Genomic DNA, 19,650 nt, shown 5'->3' on the forward strand with positions numbered 1-19,650 from the left:
CAAATTATATACACCAACTCCAAGATCACACTACAGTGAGGAAAAGGGTAAATTCCCTGATCTCCACTGTACTGTGATTTCCGTGCATTTGCTTTGAGTTTTCAGAAAATCAAACATATGGTGCCAGCCAAATGAACTCACTAATATGTCGTATACATATATATCTACTTCATATGGTTGACATTTCAGAATGTCGACTTTCATATGGCCAAGACCATATGATCGGCATTTGAAATGTCAACCATAGAAATAAAAAAACACCAAAACAAAATTAACCTTCATGCTGCTACATATATGAACTCGAGATCGCACTACAGTGCGGAAGATAGAAATCTTTCCATTCCTCACTGTACAGAGATGCCGGTTCCACATGGTTGATATTTTGAATGTTGATCATACGGTCTCGGTCAATTGAATGTCGACATTCTGAAATGTCAGCCATATGAAGGAGATCCATATACAGATATATATGTGTATATATATATATATATATATATATATATATATATATATATATATATATATGTTCATAGGTTCATTGGTAGGTACTCAGCTATCGGCCCAAGGTCCTAAGTATGCCTATCCAACAAGGTTCCCCGGCTTACGCCACCCCAGAAAGTTATTCTCCTGTGCCACAGAAGTGATCCTCGGTGTGTATTTCCTATTTCCCATCCACTTATCAAGGTATTTCTTGAAGAGTGCTAATGAGGAACTTTGCTTGACATAGATGGGTAGCTTGTTCCAGTGTATGGGAAGTCTCTGGGACAAGAATCTGTCCTTCCAGCATGTCCTGTTTATTGTGGTGATAAGGTTTAGGTCCCTAGAGTGTGTAGCTCAGAGGGATTGGGATTTCTTTAGGGGTAACATGTCCAACAGCTCTGGGTTTGACATAGCTTTATATGTTAGGCAGAGATCACCTCGGAGCTGGCGATATGCTATGGAGTAAAGCTGGAGTTTTTTGAGATGGTCAATGTAGGGCATCTGTTTGAGGCCAGTAATCCTCTTAGTGAGGTACTTCTGTGGCCTTTCTAGCTGCTGCAGATGTCTTGTGAGGTACATTCCAAAAGGGGTGTTGTACTCTACAATGGGTCTAATGTGTGTCAAGTAGAGGGGAACAATGACCTCTTTTTTCCCAGATGAGAACCCTTTTGTGATGAGGTGTGCCACATAGAAGGATTTCCTGACTACTTTGGCAATGTGATTTTCAAAGGAGAGACTACTGTCCACCTGGGTCCCCAGGTCTCTTATCACACATTCAGCATTAAGTAGTCTGCTGTCTATGTTGTAGTTCATGGGTACAGAGTTTTTACCAAAGGGAATGACAATGCACTTTTTGACATTGAGCTTGAGGCCATGGTTCTGACACTAGACATCTGTCTCAGTGAAGCCCTTCTGTAGGATGTCCACATCATTTGGGGACTCAACTATGGCTCCTAGTTTGCAGTCATCTGCAAACTTCATTAGCCAAAGGCCTGGAAGAGGTTCCAGGACTGAACCCTGTGGTACTCCACTTGTCACTGGTTCGATGTCAGATTTGGAGTCTGCAACTTTTACAGTGTGGGTTCTGTCAGTGAGCCAATTGGCAGCCCATCTTGTGACTTAGGGAGTTATACCTAGTTTAGTGAGTTTAGCTGTAATTCCAGAATGGGGGATGTGTCGAAAGCCTTGGCAAGGTCAAGAAATGCTGTGTGAACCACCTTACCCTCTTCTACAGCTTTGGTGACTGCCTCAAAGAAGTCAATCAGATTCAGGAGGCATGATCTGCCTTTCACAAACCTGAACTGGGTGGGGTCCAGAGTTTGAGGGTTACCAGTGTCTTTGTTTATGAGTTCCATGATGATACATTCCATGGCCTTACAGACCAGGCTCGTCAGGCTAGTAGGGCGATAGTTCCCGGGATCAGTGGTGGCTCCCCCTTTGTGGAGTGGGATAACTGTAGTATTTTAGCAGCATCATCTGGTTCTGCTGTTTCCTCACAAAGCTTCTGTTCAAAGAAGCATAACTTTACAGGAAAGATGTTTCCACTAAAATTGTTTTCAGAATTTCTCAAACCCAGTTTTAAATTTGCATATATGGTGATAATCCCTGCTGAAACACATGCAGGACTTTTTTGTGGGCTAGACTGTGCCATCTATGACTACTGAAAATTGTGTGTAGTGAACTATAATTATCTGCCAAAATGCCCATTACTCATTGGTCTGTTTAAAGTTATGATCACTGAATGGTAGGGTCTCACACTGAAGTAATAAATGGCTTGTGTTTTGCTTTGCAGACGCCAACACTAAGGAAGGCTCTCCCAGTCCCATCTGAAGGTATGGCATCAATCTCGGTCTGTTACTGATAATCTGTTTATAAAAAAGTTTCTGGTTTGGATTCATTTTTTAGTTTGTGAATTGAAACCTGTGACAGATTGAACAACTGCAAACGGATACTGGAAAAATGGAATAATATTGATCTGTAGACTAGGTCTTCAATAAATTATAGTAAATGTGAGTATTATTAAAGGGGACACCAAAACCAAAATACTAAGGCAAAGTCTGTCATGAGAGGCAACGTAAATTAGTTGAGATTTGATAATATATTGCACATAGCTGATGCTTTTGCCCATTTTTAGTTAGCCACTGTCTCAGGGTTTTGTGCTGTGCAGCTTTGTTTTATTAGATCCATTTTGTCTGATATGTACGACAACTGTTAGCAGGACTCCTCCCATTTCTATAGTAGCCATTCATAAGTTAAAGGTCTTCCCATTTCCTCTGTAAAGAGGAAGTTTGTGAGGCGTGTCCAACTTTTTCATATATGAGCTCACCCTTTAATGTTTATCACCATAGGAAATATGACATGTCATTACCATTATATTTTCAGAATCTTTAGGTATGGATGTTTTTTTCATTTGTTAATTCCTATTATTTACTTTTATTATTTGTGTCCATACATACATACATACATACATGCACACACATTTCTGCCCAAGGAAACATGGATAAGTCTCCTGAATGTCTGAGATAACTGCAGACCTTGGAAGGCTGTCAGAAATGTGTCAGAGCAAGATGTATCATGTGAATGGAGTTACAAACAGTAAAAGAGTTTTGAAATGCATTTCATATGTTTGGTAACAAAGTAAGCCCAATGGACACAAGTGTCCCTTTCCAGGGGGGTGACCCAGGAGCATTGTCTGGTTAAGGTGTTTGCTCAGAGTTACATAGTAAGTAAATGCATGCATTAAGAACCATACCTTTTACTCTTTTGTTACAGGAAACAGTTGATTAACAATATGGATAGTTAATAATCTGTGTATACAAGCCAAACTGAAGTTGTATGCTGTTCATGGAAAGATGTGATGCTATATAAAAGGAATTGCTAAGACTTAATGTAACAGGTATGTCAAATTTCAGATTTGGGGATTGGAGCTAAATTTTACAAAACAGGATAAGGATTTAGGGTGTTAAACACACCTGGAGTGGGTAGAGTGAGAGGACAGTGACAGCAATATAAAAACAAATGCCAGTTTGTAAACACAGGGATTCCAGAACCAAGGAGGTAATTCTTCCACTCTGTTGTCCCTGATCACACCATACCTTTCACTGCTGTGTGGAATTCTAGGAGCTATATATGGGAGAGGAACATTAGTCTGCTTTAAAAATTCCAGGGGAAGGCCACCAGTGAAGTGATTAGGAACACAAGTTGGTGTTGTGACAAGAGATTTGAGGACTTCTTCTTTTAGACATCAGATGAGAAAGACTGGCCATGGTGTAGCTACACACGATCATGTCAGCTTCATGAGAAGGGATCATCCTGAACAGGAAGGATGGTAGAAGCAAGTAGTAGACTGAAGGGCCAGATACTCTCTGAATCTTCAAGTACTTGTCAGTGAGGGCTGTGAGCTAATGAAGTGGAGTGCCAGAATGGTGACAGGAGAATCCATAGATACATTTAGGATGGCATGAGATAAATAGAGAAGGAACGAGGGAGAATGAGGGAGAATGAGGAAATGAGAGGAAGCAGTACATGAAATGCACTTCAGTGGCAGATTAGTTAGGCTTATTGTCTCCTTCCATTAGGCAAATGCAATGTAATGTAGCGTAAATGTTCAAGAGTTAAAAGTTTACTTGAGTGCTTAAAACTTTTAAAGACTTCCTACTTGCTAAGGCAACATCCACTAAAGAGACTGGAGTTTATGGAATAAGTAATACTCGTTCAAGTGTTTGTAACCCAGACTGGTTAGTGAGACAAGTGGGTATAATCTTCCTAGATGAATTAGTCATAATGCAACCACCTTCAAACCTTCAGTAGTACTAGTCAAATAAGAATTTGCTTTACTGCTGCATTCGCAATTGTAAGAACCACATAAAATCTTTCTGTTCTATGACATTCCAGACTTCATTGTGCATTCTGAAGAATTGCTGCCTTGTAGTTCCATAATTTCGTGGGTGAAAGTTTTCTCTTTCAAATAACTTATTTTGAATCCTGTTTCAATAAGATAGGTGATAATTCTGTCTTTAAGTACAAAAGAGCATTTACTTACCTGCAAAGGCATGCCTTTAAAGGCAAGAAGAGTACGGTGTTTCAGAATAACATCCAACATAGTGTACAGATGTTATATCAAGAAGACATCCCCCCTCTAAATGACAGGCTTTTCTATTGCAATTTGGGAAGCTACTTATGGTGGGGTGATGTTTAGCCAATCAAAAGCATTGTGATTTTTCTCTTAGTACACATTTGGATAGGAACGGGAAAATATTTGCTCCTAGTTCTGTCTCTCAGCAGTTCTCAAGCTCTCACAGCTATCTTTTTTATTTTTAGACAGAGCTGGGTTTCACATGGGAATAGACATTTAATTATGGTTCCCAAATACTGCTTTAGTAGCAGTGGCTGCAATGTCTGGTAATATCTAATGCAAGGGCCAGCATGTAGTTTTTCCCCGTTTTTTTTTCTTATACTGACAATTTCTAATGGATTATGGGATGTCTCCTTTGTTCATAAGAAAATTCACCCATAATTGCTTTCAAATAGCAGATTAAGGCATCTTAAGATCCTCACAGATCAGTAGCCTAGTAGATATCTATAAACCATCTGGCTAAATTCAGTGGGATATTCATAAAGTTGTAATTTCACATGGGCAAAACCTAAGCATTACAACAATACAGTATTTAAATTGGGCATAAATTTCCATCTCTCTCTCTCTGTTTGTGTCTCTCTCGTTAGGGCATCTTGCTGTCTACAATATTCTCTTTAGATTTTCGTAGATATATTTAAACCTGATTTGAGTCAAGCATTGGTTTCCAAGATTGTTAGCAGAACATGGGTTTGAACCTGTAATTCTGATAATTTGCTTCATATTTCTTTAAAAAAGCAACATATTTGCATCTTCATCTATTTATAATTTGCCTAATTTAGATTTATGTGTGTAAGTCAGTGGACTTTTCCTCACTAGTTGTTTTGGTCAGGGACACATTGCTGAATTGCATATAGTCAGGAAGCTTGTATAGCAATGGCAAATTTTCCTTGTGCACAGTGAATGCCTGTTGCCGCAGGAACTAAGTACAAGGAGGGAGAAACCATGCCCATGCCCCCAGTGACACCATGGGACAACAGCAGTAAGGCAGATATCTGCAGTAGAATACCTAATGGGCACTGCAGTGGCAGAGAAAGTACAGTGCAGGTGAGCAATGGCATTATTAATGTGGTGGGGAAGAAATGTGCTGTGATTGGCATCAACAGTTTGTGAAAGCATACTATAGCATGAAGGAAATTCTTTAATCTGCTGTAGTCACACTTATGCTTCAGTATGTGTGTGTTTTAGGCAATGCACTTTAGCCACAATGCCTCTCTTACATGTAGTATCAGGCATTCTCCTGAGCAGGGATTTTATACAGGCATCTGTCAAAATTTTGTTTTTGCTGCAATACAGTAAGATGGGCAGGGAAATGTTCACTGCCCCAAAAACACATTTGATGCAGTTGTGAGCCCTTCATCTGATTGCTTATCAGTGGAAAATCCAGGTTAGACAGATCACACACATTCCAGAATTTTAGATGTTCTGATGGCAGAAGACACTTCATCGCTCCACTGTGGGATGCAGATGTATTTTGGAATCATCTAATGAAGTGAATAACCAGAAAGGGTGGTAGTGGTGTTTGGTAGTTTGGAGACAATATCCAGGAAGCCTAGAATAACATAATTTAAGTGTAGGTAAGCTAATACAGTCAGCTTGCTGATAGCAATAGAGAACACTGTGCCCATGCCATACAAGGCCAAGAAATGATGCAGCTGCAGCTGGTCATTCAGTCTGGATAAAATGGAATAACCATCCTCTGAGTAGTCTTTGAGAATGCCTTACAGCTGACGTGTATTGCTGGCTTCTCAAAATCTGTGAGTATGTTGCCAGGTGAGAGAGTCTGAGCTTAATCAATCACAATCTCTTTCAAGCTGTTCCATATGATAACATGTGTTGCTCTGTCTTCCCTGTCATTTAGTAGTACACCACAGACATGACCATATTGTTCACTGGTGTTCCAGTTATCCCATGCAGCATGTACATTTGGAAGTATACATCATCCCTTGTTGTAAATGTACTATCTCTAAGGATAGATTGCACCTTGCAGTGGTCTGTCATATTAGTCCTTATCATCATCACCAGTATAGCATTTTTGCTATCTGCTTCTGCTTCTGTGCATGTCATGAAGGTTCCACTGTGAAGGATATAACATTCCAACAAATATATCCTAAAGGATAGCTGGTGGCAGTAGTGCACGTGTACATGTCCCTTTATCTCACTCTGGTGATGGTGCATCATAGTGTGGTACAACAGTGTGTCTCCTGTAGGATATTCTGACTGCCATTTCAGTTTGATTTAGTATTGTATAGCTAGACATGTCAATGTTTTGTGTTGCAGTCTTATTTAGTTCAGCAGGTAGTACTGCTGTCTCTCTGTTGGTGGCATATGGGCCATTTTGATAAGACAGTCCCCCGGATTTACTAATCTTCCATGCAGGACTAATCTAGTCCTGTATGGAAGCAGCAGTTTGGGAGAAGGACGGCAGCGCACCATGCATATTAATGAAGGCGTGCTGCCTGACCTCCTAATCCTACACGGAGCGTGGACGAGTGCAGGGGGCGTGTCTGAGAGCAGAACTCTCAGAATAAACACGCCCCTGCAAAGTAGAACAGAAACTGTAAATAAATGAGCGAGATCGCTCATAGGTGTCCGCATATCCCCTCCAACAGTCCCCCATGTGTACAACAGGAATAGTACATATAAATAAAACGAAGAAACCCTTTTATATATTTTTTTTTAAACCCAGAGTACAGCTAACCGTAGGTGCACAGGTTTGCCCATCGCTTAGCTACGGTTAAAGCAGTTTAAAAGGCTGAAGAGGATACAAGGAAGATATATGCAAATGAAGCAGCACAGCAATAGTGTAGTGGTCAGAGCATCCGCTTAATGAGCAGGCATTCCTGGTTCGAGTCCCACTGCAGCACATTCCATTTTCTTTGTGAAATCTGTATATGAACATTTTTTAACATTTTTTGCTGTATAACCTACTAAATAACATTTAAATGTGAACCGGTGTACTGCATTAAATGCACATGTGAAGTGTCAGTGTCATAATGAATAAGGCACTAGTAAGCAGGTTTAAGCACAAGTAAGCAGTAGTAAGCATATATAAGCACTAGTAAGCGTGTGTAAGTGCATTTGCGCAGGGGTAAACATTGCCTACACAGATTAAGGAAAGTAGAAGCTAACTGAGTTTAAGAAACTGTAACCGGAGGTTAGCAGTGCTTACCATCATGCAAACCCGCGCAAACCTATGTACAACTGCTTTAAAGTGCCTTAATCATTCTGTACCCAACGGCCCATGTTCTGCCCAGCAACAAAATAAATTGTCTCTGCAAGGCTTGAACTCAGGACCCTGTACACTATAGTTACAGTAGTCAACCACTAAGCCATCATAGCAATACAGATGAATGAGGTATCAGAAAACTAATCCTCACCACAGGAAAATCAAACCAAACATGTGAACTGAATCTTTGTACAGTGTGAAGTGGTATAACCTACTACATAACATAAGTATGTGAACTGGAGTACTGCAGTAAGCATAGATGTGAGATGTTATTGTAATAAAGTGTAGAATTCCCCAGGTCACCATACAGTGTATGTATACATGAATCACGGATACCAGACACATATATAACCTGTAATAAAGAATAAATCACTACCAAAAGGCAAATATAGTGCAAATTAACTATTAAGCGATGCTAACCACAGCACAGCTCAACTTAGTAAGCATAAGCAATGTGTAGGGGAGCCAATCCAATCTGCCTAGCGGTATACCCCTTTAAGCACTGCCAACCTTATGTAAGCAGGTGTGCCCATAGCTTAGCCTTTTCAAACCCAGCCAGTCATGGAAAAGTGTGGGTAATTGACAGTATTTAAACCACACAGGCGGCAATACGTTCCATAACTGGTTGTAGCTTCCTACTGCAGGCAGAATGGCTGGTGTGGGTGAAGGCAACATTTTAGAGCGAAGCGCTGGGGCATCCAGGAGTCAGAATTCATAGTATGGCTCCTGACACCATGAGGAGACACTACTGCAGGGCCAGTACCAGGGCTTGCAGTATAAAAAGGAGGCCTGGGACAGTCTCGCCCATGACCTCGCCAGTGCCACAGGTATCCCCCGGACTGGTGAGCAGATCAGGCACCACCATGCTGACCTGAAGCGGCAGAGGGGGGGTGTACTGGAACAGTGGATCCAGGAATATCGGCAGATGGCTAATGCCCCAGTACTGAGTAAGTACTCATTCCGCTAAGTAGTTAAGAATTACCTAGCTTGTGTATACTATGGATAGGTATGGCTAAATATCAAAGTATTCCTCCGACAGCTGCAGATGAGTGGGCTGCGAACCAGCAAGCCCATGATGCTAGGTTGTAAAGGCTGCATCGCGATGCAGGTTAGTAATTAGTCTGCATGTGCTGTCATAACAAATATATATAAGAGCCTCAGAAAGTGTTGTACCAGTAGAAATAAATGTGTAATAGTCTGTGAATAAAGGTATAACCCCTGGAGTGCTTCTATTTACTCCTCTGCCATATGATGGTGAACTGTTACATACTATAAATAGTACTCTTGTATTTTAAGCAGTGTCGCACACACAGTGGTATGCAGATAAAATGTGTATGAAATCTTGCATAACAATGTTGCAATTACCAAGAGGTCAGTCATATTGTACAAGTGAGGGAGACTTGGATAGAAAACAGTAGAAAGATTTACATCAATTCCATGATAGCACAGTGTACTGTGATGTTAGCTATAATTTTTTGTCACACACAGCAGAGGTTTGAATCCTGGGAGTGCTAGTAAGTTGAATGCATAATCATACCCCACAAATGTACAGATTTTGTAACAATGTTCAGATAGAAAGCTGTATGCATAATTATACCCAACAACTGTACATAATTTTCTAGAATGTTGAAATTTAAAGTTGTATGCATATTCATACCCCACAACTGTTCCAATCTGTCCAGCATGTCCAGATAAATGGCCCATATCACCAGCCTGGTACCCCGTTCCCCTGAAAAATCAGTGTGATGATCCAAGAAAAATAGGCAGCCGTTAATGACATATAACTGATAGTCAAACGTGTACACGGTCATAGAATGTATATGAAAAGAAACCTGTCTTTCTAGCACCTCACCCAAAGTGTATGACAGCAATTCTCATCATATGTTGCATTAACGCGCGCATCTTTTCACACCTGTATGTAAGACACAGGTCACGTATATAAGAAAAATCTATAAACATACCAGTGTACAATATAAAGCCATTGGGTAGTGTAATGATAGATGTAAGGGAAAGATCACTGCAGTGACTAAGAATGTTGTGAAAACAACAAGGATATATTAGTTGTTAATTGAACTCTCTGTCTCACCCCTACCATATGTGCAAAATAACCTAATAACACTCCTCAACTGGTATGTGTACACTCCAAACTTTTGTTGGGACATATGTCCTAATGGTTTATAAATATTCACATTTGTTTCTATGCATGTGCCATGTTAAAATACACCCATATTGGTGGCCTGTTGCCATCAATGAAACTTGCATGCTCTTGTAATGGCCACTGTTGTTCCATATATGCATGTGTTCTGCTTGCTCTGCAACTGTGTTAAATCTGGTGTTTTGGGTTAATGGGAATACCTATGCATGCTGTTCTAACTAATCCTGAATGCTGTTGACTGTTACTAACCCATATCTGTCATAAACCTGCTACAACATAGCTCGTATGTGAAGGCCAGTCCCAGTGGACCCACCTGTCCCACCTCAGCTGGCCATGGCACCGGGCTCCAGCACATCTGGGGCCCAGTGTGGGACCTCCTCCTCCGTGGGCCCTGCGCCACCTTTGGGTAGAACCACTGCAGGGGATGGGGCTCGTCCCTCCCCTCGGAGCGGACGCAGAAGGGAACCTGTCACCCGTCAACATGTCCGGGCCGTGGTGCATAGGGAGACCAGCTACGCCAGCTTGAGGGCCGAGTGGCGCAATTAGAGGGTGAGCCTGCCCCTCCAACACAGCCCCCAGCACAGCCACCTTTGGGGCCGTGAAGGTGCAGTCGTGACTGCCCATGGGTGGGGGCCTCCGTCCCACTGTTTTCAGTTGAGGGCTCATGGGCTTGCGACTTCCAAACACCCTTCTCCCCATCCAAGGTGTTTACCCCCACATGTGTCATATACCGCCCTGTATTCATCTTGTTTGTCTTGTCTGTTGACCTACACAACCTACCTCCCCAAATATACCTACTACCCCTGCCCAACATCCCATTCTCACCTGAAAAAAAAGGGCAATCTGTTCCCACAAAAAAATCTCGCCCCATACATAGCTGTCCATTTTGCACACATGTCCACTGGACATATTTAATCTGGTCTAATTGGCATCACAATGAATATATGTTGTCCTCACCCCTCTCCCAGGGGTTTGAGGGTCCAAATGTACATCCAAATTCAGTGTATATGCACAGCTGTCGCTGTAGAAGAAATGGGCAGCTGTGGACCTTTCGTATACCCTTCCTGCACATCCCTGGCTATTTTCCCTACTGTCTTTCCCTCTTTGTGCCCCTTTTTTCAGCACTGTCCTATCAACCCCTTTTTCTTTTCTTTTAAAGAAATGAGTGCATGGGGGGTAAGCAGCAGTAAGCACTTTTAAGCAGTAAGCGGGTTTGTGTGGGTTTGCTCGGGATAAGCTATGCCTACACAGGTTGAGCAATTCCGAAGGTGAGTGTGAGAAAACATAAGCGAAGGTTAGCAGTGCTTACCATCATGCAAACCCGAGCAAACCTGCTTACAACTGCTTTAAAGTGCCTTAATCACTCTGTATCCAACGAGCCATGTTCTGCCCAGCAACAAAATAAACAGCTCTTGCAAGGCTCAAACCAAGAATCCTGCACACCCTAGACAAAGTGATGTACAACTAAGCCATGACAGATACACAGAAATTCAATGTTTTCAGAAACATATCATCCAGTCCTGTCATGCAACAGTACAGAGAATGTACACCAACACCTAGATGTCTGTGTGTGCAACTATATTAAAATCTAAACAGATACAACATAAACATATCTACATATGTATATATATATATATATATATATATATATATATATATATATATATATATATATATATACATATCTATATACATATCTATGTATGTATATATATATATATATATATATATATATATATATATATATATATATATACAGTTTTACTAATTCTAGATACAATATATATCACTGTATATATGCACATATATACATGCATATGCCTAAATCGACACATATATGTGTCTACACCTATATGTCTACATATACACAGCACGTTACATATGTGTACGCAGATATATGTCTATGTAGGTATATACGGACATAGTTATATATATATGTTAGCAGATATATCTGTCTATATAGGTATATATGGACATACATCTGTAGATAGCAATGGCAGATTAACAAATACACATATGTCCACATGCACAGTTAATGGGGTTGAAAGGCCCCACACACTATGCGTCTTGTACAAATAGGCATCCCCCCACAGCCAAACACTTGTGCCCTGCAATACACTACCAAGTACAGTCTGCCTCCCATAGGACATGTAATATGTGGAAGCCATCAACACCCACAGGATACAGATACACAAACACAGATATGCAGATACAGATATACATACATATATATATATATATATATATAAACATATATATATATATATATATATATATATATATATATATATATATATATATATATATATATATATATATATATATATATATATGTATCTATGTATATATATATATATATCGGGGTGTGAGCAGGCAGTTCTTTTGTACTGCTGCTAATGTGCCAAATTAAAGACAAGTTTGTGTTTAAGAAACAATCACAATTGACCACGGACTGCTCTGAAACTTGATTTTTTTCAGCGAAGATAACTTTCATTATTGGATTTAAAGCTGCCTTCTTCCATCTACCTTTGGGTTTATTATATATATATATATATATATATATATATATATATATACATACAGAGCACAATCATAAAGTTTCCCTTATAAACAAACACATTCAAAAACTGAGAAAACGAATAACCTCATGCATATCAAAACTAACCCTAAGTGGAGACATCCACTCCAACCCTGGCCCTACCATCTCCAACCCCAGTCCTCATAATCAGACTAGAAACCACAACTTCTCCCATATTACAGCCAATAGAAAGCCAAGTGACTTCCTTCTACTAAGCCTAAATATTAGAGGTATATCCAACAAAGTCCATGAACTCCATGCCACCATAGACTTGTACTCCCCAGATATAGCCATCCGGACAGAAACCTGGCTAAAACCTCACATTACCAGTGAGCAAATACACCCTACAGGTTACGGCATACTAAGAGTAGACCGGCTAAACAAGAAAGGAGGCAGTGTAGCTATAATATTTAAACAGCATCTAAACATCCAGATCTTAAAATCATCAGCTCCACAAATAGGCAATGAAGAAATAATATATACCAACCTTAAAATAAACCAAAACAAAACCATCAACATAATTGGATGCTACTTCCCACCTGGCCAAAACATCCCTCCACTAGAAAACCTCCTCATCTGGTCTATCCACCATCTCCCCCAAGAAACTATCATTTTAGGTGATTTCAATATGGACTGGCAATCCTGTTCTGGCAACCATCCAACCCGTCATGTAAACCTTCATGGCTTCACCCAACTAGTCCAGTCACCAACCAGGATAAATAAAACCTCCAGCAAGCACACTACCCTGGATTGGATACTAGTCAGTAAGAGCTCCCAGTCATATATAACAGGCTGCTTATTAGATAGCCTCAGTGATCACTCCCCAACATTCCTACTCAAAAAATACCTATACCAAGCTAAACCTGTCATATACTTTCAAATACGTAAAAAACTAAACTTTAACATTCATCTCATCCCTCAAAGAATGTAACTGGCATCCTCTAAAGTACCTCAGTCTTGATGACGCAGTTGAATTTTTTAATACTACCTTTCTGAGCATCCTTAATTACCATGCCCCCATAAGACTTTCCAGAACCAAAGCACAACCCTCCCCATGGCTCCAGAAAACCACTAAGTCAGAAATTAAAAACAGGGATAAAGCCTGGGAGCACTGGCGCAAAACCAAAACCCCCTCAACTAGACAGAAATTCCTAGAACTACGCAATAGAGTCAAAAAGCTAATAAAACAGGACAAATTCCAATACTATCAGTCTGCCCAAGACTCCTCCCAACACAGCCCCAAACAATTCTGGTCCTCCATAAACTCCATCCTCCACCCAGGTAAAGTCAGTACCCCTCCTCCTAACATCCCTCACTCCTCAGAAAATATTGCTACCTCATTCAACACACACGTCACACAAACCATACTATCATTAGCTAAACAACACAACCCCCCTCCCCTCCAACCCACAACTTCAACTAGTAATCTTCCCACTGCCTTCTCTTTTTCTCCTGTACCTACCTCCAACATAAAAAAACTCTTAACTAAACTTAAGCCCACCAAATTAGCAGCAGACAACCTCCCAAGTGAATACCTACAAATCACAGCTGATGCTCTCGCCTACCCAGTATCCATCTTGATTAACCGATCTCTGTCAGAAAGTTACATTCCCACACTGTGGAAAGTATCGCATATAATTCCCCTCCACAGAGGCGGACCCTCCACAGAACTAACCAATTACCGCCCCATAGCTATTCTCTCTCCACTCTCCAAAATACTAGAGAGATGTATACACTCTCAGGTCTCAGACTACCTCCTTACTAACAACCTCCTTTCCAGTACTCAGCATGGTTTCCGACCAAACCATAGCACCACCACTGCCTTACTCTCCTTTACTAACACTATCCTTCATCATAAAAACAATGGCTATCTCTCCTCTGCTACTTTCCTAGACCTATCTAAAGCATTTGACATGGTCCCACACAAACAACTTATCTCTGTCCTCAATAACCTATCCTTCTCTCAATCAGTCACCAACTGGTTTCAGAGTTACCTGTCTGACCGCCAACAATCCGTTGTATGGCAGAATGACATATCTCCCCAACTACCTGTCTCCATAGGGGTTCCCCAAGGATCCATCCTTGGACCCCTACTCTTCTCTGTCGCCAAACATGGCACACTCATACAATACGCAGATGACTCAACCATCATCTGCTCAGCCCAGTCTCTACCCAAACTGCAAAAAGTCACACAGAAAGCCTTTTCTTCTGTTGAAACTTGGTTATCCGATGCCCAATTAATACTCAACCCAAACAAAACTAAACTACTCATCTTCCAACCTACCACACATACTCAAAACAACTCTCACTTTAACATCACAGCAAAAGACAACACCACTATATATCCAACTGAACACACCAAATTTCCCAGAGTGGAAATAGACAATAAACTAAAATTTGACATTCACATATCCATGACCATAAAAAATGTCCACAAAAACTAGGAGCGTTATACAGAAATAAGCAACTTCTCACCAAAGCAGCAAAGATTTCAATAGCAAATTCCCACCTTATCTCTACCCTACTTTATGCCTCTCCAATATATACCAACCTAAGGCAATGCGATCTAAACAAGCTAGAGACCTGCTACAACAAAATTGCCAAATTATCCACAGGGGCATCCTACCATAGTCACCACTGTCTCTCACTTGCTGAACTGGGCTGGCTTGAACTCCCTCACACTCTCCTTCAATGGTGTCAACTCTCACTCGCCCACAAACTAGTAAACCATCCACTAAATGTCCCATCCCTCCAGAATCTACTCCAGCCTTATCGCACCACCAGACCACTAAGATCCAGAAACAAAAATTGCTTGCAGATCACTAAAGCCAGTAACTCTGCTGGTGAAGCATTATTCTCTTGCACCTTAGCCAAATTATGGAACTCCCTCCCACCCACAATTACCTCCATACCATCATGTACCCACTTCAAAACTTTACTAAAAGTACACCTAAAGACATGCTGGCTATGCCCTTGCAACTCTAAAATCACCCAACCCATCCAACCACTACCGTTCTTTCCACTCCACTAACTACCTTGATTATAGCAAGCTCAGATGCTCATAAGCCTAATACTTATTATACAGCAGGAACTTCTTATTGTAACATTTGTTAATGTCTGTGATGTACTTCACAGATAACGATTCTAGTTGTCTACTGATGTACTATGTTCTTCATCTGTAAATATGTTGTAAGTAATTGCTATGTTATATTGTTAATCGCTATGTAATCCAATGTAACTACTGTCTGTTTATTTTAACTGTGGAGCTTTACTCCCCGGGCCTCCGCTGAAAATGGACCTACTTCCAGTCGGACACTCCTGGTCAACAAATGTAAATAAATAAATAAACACACACACACACACACACACACACACTCACACACATATATATATATATATATATATATATATATATATATATATATATAAATACACACACACACACACACACACACACACACACACACACACACAAAAGTGACTACACATGTACATGCAGATGTATGTACAGTAAGATACATATGTAGACGGTGCACACAGTATGGAACAACCACTATGCCTACAGTTAACACCTGAACAACTGGACACTGTAAGGGCCACCCATACAAATGTCAGTCGTTGCCTGCAACATATACCCATGGAAAGGTCATAGGAAAGACACCACACACAGGTTTGCAGAAATGGGAATCCTTTAATTGTGTACTATAACAGTTCGATATGCCATGTCATATAGCTGTTCAAATACTGACAACCATATAAACATAGTACTGCAACTGTGAAACAGTTACACTAATACAGTAGTCTAGAAAGGTTCACATCTGTTGCTGTCCAGGCCAAGCCCTTCAGATTATACAACAGTGAAGACAGACTCGGCCACAGGATACCAAACAATCAACAGTATGTACTGCAGGTGTGTAGTTCAGCAGTCTCTATCTACACTCTGTACAAACTCAGTAGGAGGTAAAGACGTGTTGTGACCAAATGGGTTGTAACTGGTACATAACAAGGCATAACTGACACCATCACGAGCACAACGATGAAGAGAATAGTCTGTATGGCAGGAGGCAGTAGGCTTGCAGTACCCTAATTCATGTAAGTAATGTCAATATAGGTGAAGTATACGGTACTGTACAGCCAGATACCTTGTGGCAGCTCACCCCTGATACCCCCACATTTTGTAACAGCCTAGGTCATTTATGGTGCTCCCCACCTAGACTCAATAATACAGGCAAATATACCACTGTTACATGCACTGGCCTCTGCTGTGCATAAGGGCACACATGTATTGTGTAGGTGACACCCACACATATATGGCCCCAGCCCCACTGTATGTGTGGGGGATACAACAGCAGTGGACTAATGGCAGCAATGGCAGTATGATATAGTCACAGCCCACTACAGAACAATCCCCAACAGCATGACATATGTGCAAAGCTTGGTATGTAGATGGAGGACAGAGGCTGAAACACAGGCACATATGTGGAACAGTGTTGCCATACACTAAGCAAGGTGCTGGTGTTACAGGATAGTCTGCAACATACCCTTAGTCAGGGAATTGAGGTTAGATGCAGAAATGGATGTAGCCATGTACTGATAGCATGCAACACACACACACACACACTGCCAGTGTAATATCTGACACAGGACCTGTGTGGAGGACGGACATCACATGATAGGCATACATTTGTTCAGCAAGAGGATAGGCCCACAGAAGTGAGCTATGCAGACAGACTGCATTCCAAGGTAGACTAGTATGTACACACACACCCTGTAATTCCAGTACTTTACAAAGCATAACACAACTCTACTCACAGTCTGTCTGTAGTTCCTGATCCTCCTACAAATATGTGGCCACTCTGAGTGTGCAGGTTCTCCTGTAAGAGGTATTGCTACCTGCTGTCTGTAACACTGATGCCCACACACAGGAAGGATGTCCATCACACAGGAAATGTAAAGGAACCACGCCCACATGCTTTAAGGATTTATAGTGGGTGGTTGCCATGACAGTGGTAATTGGAAGTAGTACACATGCGTAATTATATATATACATGGCTATCTGGATAAGTATATGTACGTATATTTCCACCATATGTCGTGGACATGGAGTGTAGCCCTACCCCAGCCCCTATAGTCCCAAAGTCATAGTGCAAGGGGATGTCAGGTATGTATAGCAGGTATATTACTAGACTATTGCTATTGTCATTGGGATTGTCTTCACAGACATGGTGTGTGTGGAAGGTGACATCTGCTTATAACATGTGTGCCATTGGCTGCTGACAGACATCCTAAAGAAATCATTGTAAAGTACCACCGCTAGCACGTAATGCCCCTGTGGAGTGCAGCAGAGATATTGGCCAATATATGTGGAACTACAGATACACCCTGTACAGTCCAGAGCTATACACATAATCCCTTAGTGCACAGCATGTGTACCAGGCCTGACAATATGGATGTAGACAGCCTTGTAGATGGGTATAACACATAATGACTGGTATACATTTGCCACCATAGGTTTTGGATTCACACACTCCTGTTTGGCCTGACACATAATGACTGCTGGTACAGGGGTGCCATGGACACATACTACCCATTAGATATTGGCATACATCTGTACAGCATCCCACTGCTCTGACATACATGACTTTTAAGGGAGGCCCGGCAGCAGTACATCTGGCAAGTACCTGCACATGACATCTCACTGGGTAAGTACACTAGGCTGCTAGACACGTAACAATGCACTGTGCAGGCTACAGGCAGACTGGCTCAACACTGGCCTACATCTCGTATGGGGGAATGCACATGTACCTGCATATATAGCAGGCTCAACAGCCATGCCACAGCACAGGGTAAGATACACCTGTGTGAAAGTGCATAACCATTGTGAACACAGCCAAAGCCACATATGGTAAGCTAGCATATTATTACAGTATATGGACTATCTGTTCTATACCATCCTCATATGTGCCACTCACAGAATGACCCTACATGTACTAGGCTGCTACACAGTTTGGTCTGATGGCTGTCTGTGGTATGGGACTTGTGTGTGTATGGCCCTACAAACATGTACTGCAAAGTGGTACCATACAGTGGGGCAGCATGTAACATCAGATAGAAGGGGAGCTAGAACAATGACATCTACCACGGTCTGTACACAGGCTAATGTACATAGTAACAGTACACACACTGCCGACATTCACCATCACTACACAGACTTCAGTACTGTACAAACATCCACAGAATGTCCAGGTTATGTCATGAAATATAACCCCTACTGTACATGATGTGTAGCAATCTGATATATCACTGGCTTGTTATCAGATATGATGACATTATTTATGGTGTACAGCACATATGCACCACTTCATGCACAACATATGTACAAAGGTTGACAGAGATGTGGCTGACAGCACATACACATGGCCAGTATAGACATGTTGCTGTGATAACCTCTTACATTTACCATTGTAACGGGGTTTGTTGCAACATATGTCCTATAGGGATATGAAGTCAGTAACTGTCACGGCCTTCACCATCTACAGACTGCAATCCTCACACTACCTTCTGCATTCCACAGATAGATGTGCCGTGGCTAACACATGAAACCAAAGGCACAACACTGCCTAGTCTGTAGATGACCCTGCAGATGGGGATTCCTCATATACATGGAAATGACATGGCAGGTATTATGACATGTACAACAGGCATATCCAGACAAACACTGTTAAACCAACATTACTCCAAATGCAGTATAGCAGCACTTACAGTCTGTAGTCAGGTCAGGCACATCCCCCTCCTGTTCGTTGCCCTCTTTCCACAGTGTATGTTGTTAGAGGTAAATCCCCAATCCATCTGAGATGATGTTTGCCAAACAACAGCTCTAGATGTTCATCGTGCATACAGCTGCAGTCATTACAGATGGGTTATCCTGCCGTCAGGCGGGTCCTCGGCTGGCCGAATTCCAAAGTCTAGGTCCGGCGTCGGTTGTCGTCGCTTCTTCCCTGATGTCAGTGCAGCAGGGGTATAAAAGAGGCAGCTGACGCCATTTTCTTCAGTCTTTCTTGCCGCGCGGTGCCCGA

At 41.5% G+C, this 19,650-nt stretch overlaps 1 protein-coding gene across 1 annotated transcript in view; it reads left to right on the forward strand.

Annotated features, from left to right (window-relative positions):
- PPA2 (inorganic pyrophosphatase 2) overlaps positions 1 to 19,650 on the forward strand; it is an 840,704-nt gene that overhangs the window by 773,493 nt on the left and 47,561 nt on the right. The window contains exon 12 of the mRNA XM_044060377.1: positions 2,273 to 2,312. Within this exon, the coding sequence (XP_043916312.1) occupies positions 2,273 to 2,312 (40 nt within the window). The remainder of the gene's footprint in view (positions 1 to 2,272; positions 2,313 to 19,650) is intronic.

The sequence above is a fragment of the Protopterus annectens genome, chromosome 2.part0 (assembly GCF_019279795.1).
Source record: "Protopterus annectens isolate FY-2018-M chromosome 2.part0, PAN1.0, whole genome shotgun sequence".
In the NCBI taxonomy this organism is placed as follows: Eukaryota; Metazoa; Chordata; order Ceratodontiformes; family Protopteridae; genus Protopterus; species Protopterus annectens.